Raw genomic sequence first — 6,038 nt, forward strand, 5'->3', positions numbered from 1 at the left:
TTAAGCATCAAATGAAAATCAGATTCTTCAAGTTCTTCCTAATCACTTTTCACATATGAATTAAAATCTTATTTTGCAGAACTAGTCAGTTTAGTTCAAGCAAATTATTTGCACATACATACATATTTTATCTTTTCCTAATAAAAGGTGAATTCCCTGATGACATTCCTTGTCTTGTTCACTTCTGTGTCCCCAATGGGCATAACACAATGCTGTATGTCAAGCACTGCACTAGACAAATATTTATAAAAATGATCAAGCTGCAATAATACACATGAAGCTAACTCAATTGTCTTACAATTCACCTTCTTTCTACTAATTTGTTCTGCTCTTCCTCACAATTAGTCCAAGTTAGTTGATGTTTTATTATATTTCCAAAGACCATACTGTGTACCCCTTTGTTAACTTTTATGAATTTATTTATAGTAAAGATAAGGATACAAATGTCTTCCACACATACATGGTAATCTGTGGTGCTCGCCACTGCCCCCCTCCTGGGACTGACACACTGCAGTCCACGCCGCTCACCCTGCAGCCCCATCCTTGCGTGAGAGAATGGCGCCACCTGGGGCTGTGCGATGTGTCAGCCTGCTCATTCCCTTCTCCAGCTCAGGACAGAGAAAAACAATTCATTCATAAGGTTTCCATTCTGTTATAGGCAGAGATTTATAAATCAGCATTATTTTTCAAAGAGTACAAAGTTAAACCGTTCTGCTTAAAAAAGAATAAACACATCCAATCGTTATTCCTCTAGTTTAGTCAAAACAGAGATCAAACTTCTTTGATAGCGTTATAATTTCTATGCTCAGACTCAGACTTCAGAATCAAAATTCTGAAATATTTATTTATAAGGTTAATAACTATCTTTGAAGTTAAGCAGTTTACTGAGCAATTAAATATTTTTGTCCATACACATTCAGATTTAACTACCGCTATAAATAGTCATAATTTCTTCAGTTTCAGTCTGAACACAGGGCTTATAGTAATAAGACACAGGTTCTAGTACAGATTTTCTAATTAGTGGTATGGCCCTAAACAAGCCAGGTTAGATCTTCGCCTTCACCCACATCAAACAGGAATAATAATATAATTCCTTAACCTATCTTCTAGGTAAACAGATGAGATTATATGAAAACATTTTGCTAAAGTTGCTAAACAAAAATAAGAAAAAAATATGTAAGGTTTTCTATCACATTAACTATTTTTTAATATTTGATTGACATTTTGTAATACGACCAAAATAAAATTGCATACTTTCAAGAATGACAAAATTCTGTAGTTATATAACATGAATTAAAATAGTAAAAGCTAGTCATAATATGAAGTCCACTCATCCATGTTCTCATTTAATCACTTTAAGAAATAATAATTATAAAAATAGGTAAAATTCCATGAAAACATTCCCATTTGTTCTAGTTCAGGAGGTCTTGCCCACATCAACAGACTGTCTGGCATCAGCCACTGTTTCAGGCACTCGAACAGTCATATTGTCCATAGATTTTGTCAAACAGATTTGGCAGCCCAACCGTGACCTGTATAGAAAAGGGGGAAGATATGATTTCTTATTACATATATATATTCACAAGGTAATGCAGTTGTTTAAGATAGTCTTTATGTTTTCTTACCCAAAGCAGTCAGGGAACTTATTAACCTTTTAAATTTCCTTCATGTCAAAACAGATATAACCAACCCTATCAACTAGAGAGTAACAAAAGGTATATATGAATACAATAAATCTGGTGTACTAAAGCTTCATTTTAGCCTGTGGTTCCTATTATCTATTAACTGTTTCACAGACCACTATTTTTTCGTCAAAGAGCTGACAAGCAAGGAAACAATCAGAAGGCATAATGGTGGGGAACTGAGGCTATTAGCAAGGCCGAGAAAATGATTAACCAATTCCTAGATAATTAAAACTACACAGACTACAAAAGGAAGCTACACTTTTTAAAGCCTTTAAAAGAAGAAATCTGGAATAAATACGTAGACTTAAGTCATCAATTATAACTGCATATTTTTTCTCAAATTTTTACCATCTCTGAAAATCAAGAAGCATCTTAAAATCAGTGGAATCTTCCAATCACTGCTACACTGTCAGGTAATGGTCATCTCACAGCTATAAATTTGGTGACAATATTCATATAGGGGTCTCTTCAACTTAGTTATGGAAAGCATATAAGTTCCACATGTTGAATTTACCTACTTTTCAAAATAAGTATAAAAAGACTGCAAAATGAAAATGAAGAATACAGAAAGAAAGCAGGGTATAAATTTGGAATTAATACATATTTGTCATTTTAAGAAGGACTATAATTTCCTTTTCTTTTTTTATTTTTTTATTTTATTTTATTTTATTTTTTTTGCAGAATTCCTACTAATTTTCTTTTGTGTTTATTTTCCTTTTTTGTTTTTAGACAGGGTCTGGCTCTGTCACCCAGGCTGGAGTGCACTGGCATGATTTCAGCTCACTACAACCTCTACCTCCCAGGCTCTGGTAATCCTCCCACCTCAGCCTCCTGAGTAGTTGGGAATACAGGCAAACACCACCATGCTTGAATAATTTTTGTACGTTTTGTAGAGACAAGGTTTCACCATGTTGTTAGGCTGGTTTCAACTGAGGTCAAGTGATCTATCCGCCTCAGCCTCCCAAAGTGTTGGGATTATAGGCAAGAGGCACGGCACTCAGCCATTTTCTTTTCTTAGCAGTGATATATAATTCAAATCTGTGTCTAGAGAAGTCTAAATCACTCTTTCAATACGCAGAAAATATGTTGTGATAACACTGTGCCATATTTGAATTAGCAGTGCTTTTTTCTTCCTTAGTGGCATATAAAAAGAAATGTTAATCTTACAATCGACATGTCTTCGATTTGATGAAATGTGATATTCAGGTCTTGGTTTTATTAATGTATTCATCAAGCATTTATGGAGCACCTAAAGGCATAATACTAAACGTCAGTGACGAAGACCAACTCAACTCCACACTTCCTTGTTGAACACCTCTTGTTTTCTGGGCACTGGGATGCACTAAAGAGACAGCATCAGAGTTACAGCCAAAAAGACCAGCAGTGCAGAACCTAGCACTTAATACACCATGTTCACAGGCAACTTGCTTAACCTCACCAAATACTGGTTTCCTAACCTAATCTTCAAGATGAGTAGGAGAATTCCTCACAGGACTGATGTGAGGATTGGTTGCTAATGCCAGCATTAATGAGTAAACTTTCAATCAAAGGGATGAGATGAGACACATTCAGATACTTAACACGTGAGACTGTGGCAAATGCCACCGAGGGAGAAAGCCAAACGGCTCTGAGAGGTCTAAGAAGAAAGCACTTACTTCTGGCCATGGGAGGTGGTGTTTGGCTTTGCAGGATAGGTAGGATTTACTATTTACTATTTAGTAAAAGATAAAGGAGAAAAGTATGTGAGGCAAAGGCAACACAGCGCAGAGAAGCTCAAGCCACATTTAAGGCAAGATGGGTGTTTTAGCTTGGCTGCTGCACAGCGTAAACAAGGACAAGGGGAATGATGGGCCAGAAAGGCAGCCAGAGGCACAGGCAGCTGTGAATATCAGTTACGGGGTCTGTGTTTCACTGGTGAGCAAGGAGGCACCACCAGGAAGTTTTGGAGTAAAGGGGTATGCTTAACCATGAGAAATACTGATTACTAATAGAAAAAAATCCCTTCTACCAAGAGTTCTTTATTTGTAGAATTGGAAACAGCCTTCATAATACTCAAGTATGCATTAAGCTCTGTCTGCAAGAGAGAAAAAGTGGCAAGCCAATTTGGACAAATTCACTAAGACAGGAGTGAGCTCTGGAGTCTGTTAATTACTCTTGGTATTCATATACAGATAGCAAGATGATGCTGGTCTTCAAGGAACTGTTACTGTAGTAAGGGAAACAGAGACAGAAACAGTTATCAGTGAAACACGGCAGGATACCAGAAGTGTGGTGATAGAAGAACAATAAGCCTGTTATGGGAACACAGAAAGCGACGGAACAAAAAGCTCCTGCTCACTCTAGCAAATAAGGCAGTGGCGCTCCGTGACTATCTCTTCACTCTCCTACTTCTTCTGCTTCCTTAAAGGTCTCTGGCTCCAAGATCCACCAATATAGACAGTGTCTCATACTTTAGAGAAGGAAACAGACAACAAGGCTCCCCTGATTTCACACTTTTGAGTCCCAAAACATTCTGACACCTGTGCAAACCTCGAAGTTATTTTCTCCAGTCACTCTTGCCACATATCCCTGATGGTGAAAATATACTGCGTACTGGGTTTAGTTTAGATCTAGGGTTTGGTTTTCAATTCAGAGAAGCAGCTTGAAATAGTAAAAGACTAAAGCCTTTGTGGCCCAACATAGCTGGATTTAAATCAGGGGTGTTACCCACTAGCTGTGCAGCCTTAAGCAAATCCGCGACAACTAAACCTTGTTTTCCCACCTACAATATGGCGATAGTACTGCCTAACCCTGAAGGTTAGAAATAATATTTAAGTGCCTAGGCATTACAGTAAATTCCCAATAGATAGGTCGATATGATGGTAGTTACGATGCTAACAACTATCATTTAATGAATGCTTTCTCCACCAAGCACTGTTCTGAGAGCTTCACATATACTTCCTCATTAACTCCACACAGCAATACTGTGAGGTAGATACTATTATTATCCTCATCTTACATATAAGGAATCTGAGGCCTCTGTGTAGATTATCCATGCAAACTGGTGGCAGGGAGCAATGACAATCATCCAATGTAAACTCACAGGTAATTCCTGAATCTCCCTTTCCATCAACTATTAATTCCACAAGCAGTTGGTGACCTCTATTGCGAATCTGGCATTAGAGATACAATGGTAAAATAAGACATGGCGGCTCCTCTAATGGGAAAGGGAGAGAGGTAACCAGTATGAAAAAACAATGAGGCTGTCCATGTATCATCCATCCATCAACAATCAAGGTAAGGACAACCAATAAAACATTGAAGCCAGGCACGGTGGCTCACGCCTGTAATCCCAGCACTTTGGGAGGCCAAGGCGGGCAGATCACAAGGTCAGGAGTTCGAGACCAGTCTGGCCAACATGGTGAAACTCCGTCTCTACTAAAAATATAAAAATCAGCCGGGCATGGTGGCGGGAACCTGTAATCCTAACTACTTGGGAGGCTGAGGCAGGAGAATTGCTTGAACCCAGGAGGCAGAGGTTGCAGTGAGCCAAGATCATGCCACTGCACTCCAGCAAGGGTAACAAAGCAAGACTCTGTCTCAAAAAAATAAAATAAAATAAAATGATGGTGTTTTGCTTAAAATTAAAACATTTACATAGTATTTAAAGTAAAGTAAGTATATGAACTAAAAGGCTGAATTTCCTTATTTCTTTTCTGAAACTTTCTGATGCCCTAAAATAAGTTTACCTGTGGTTACCAGCTTTGAACAAAATGCTTTCCATTCCAAATATGTCAATTTGTTTTGTAAATGCTAGCTGTGAAACTCATTATACTGTTTCTCACAAAGTATTTCTACTAAAATGCTGTGTACTTAAGAATACCAGCCATAAAACACTATAAAAGCTATTCCTTGCTCTCCATTATTTAGCTCTAAAACTTGGTAATTTTATCATCAATATTCTTGCTAGCTGACGTTTATTACAGACCTTTTGTATCTAACCGTAGCTCTCCCTTTTCCCTTTCTTTTCAATTAGAAAATTATCGCCGGGCGCGGTGGCTCAAGCCTGTAATCCCAGCACTTTGGGAGGCCGAGACGGGCGGATCACGAGGTCAGGAGATCGAGACCATCCTGGCTAACACGGTGAAACCCTGTCTCTACTAAAAAAAAAATACAAAAAACTAGCCGGGCAAGGTGGCGGGCGCCTGTAGTCCCAGCTACTCGGGAGGTGGCGGGCGCCTGTAGTCCCAGCTACTCGGGAGGCTGAGGCAGGAGAATGGCGTAAACTCGGGAGGCGAAGCTTGCAGTGAGCTGAGATCCGGCCGCTGCACTCCAGCCTGGGCGACACAGAGCGAGACTCCGTCTCAAAAAAAA

The 6,038-nt window shown here is 38.9% G+C and overlaps 1 protein-coding gene across 1 annotated transcript in view; it reads right to left on the reverse strand.

Annotated features, from left to right (window-relative positions):
• Positions 1–401: 401 nt before the first annotated feature.
• Positions 402–6,038, reverse strand: part of FDX1 (ferredoxin 1) — a 36,866-nt gene continuing 31,229 nt past the window's right edge. The window contains exon 4 of the mRNA XM_017883245.1: positions 402–1,532. Within this exon, the coding sequence (XP_017738734.1) occupies positions 1,418–1,532 (115 nt within the window). The 3' untranslated portion in view covers positions 402–1,417. The remainder of the gene's footprint in view (positions 1,533–6,038) is intronic.

The sequence above is a fragment of the Rhinopithecus bieti genome, unplaced genomic scaffold (assembly GCF_001698545.2).
Source record: "Rhinopithecus bieti isolate Rb0 unplaced genomic scaffold, ASM169854v2 scaffold_11964, whole genome shotgun sequence".
Taxonomy (NCBI): domain Eukaryota; kingdom Metazoa; phylum Chordata; class Mammalia; order Primates; family Cercopithecidae; genus Rhinopithecus; species Rhinopithecus bieti.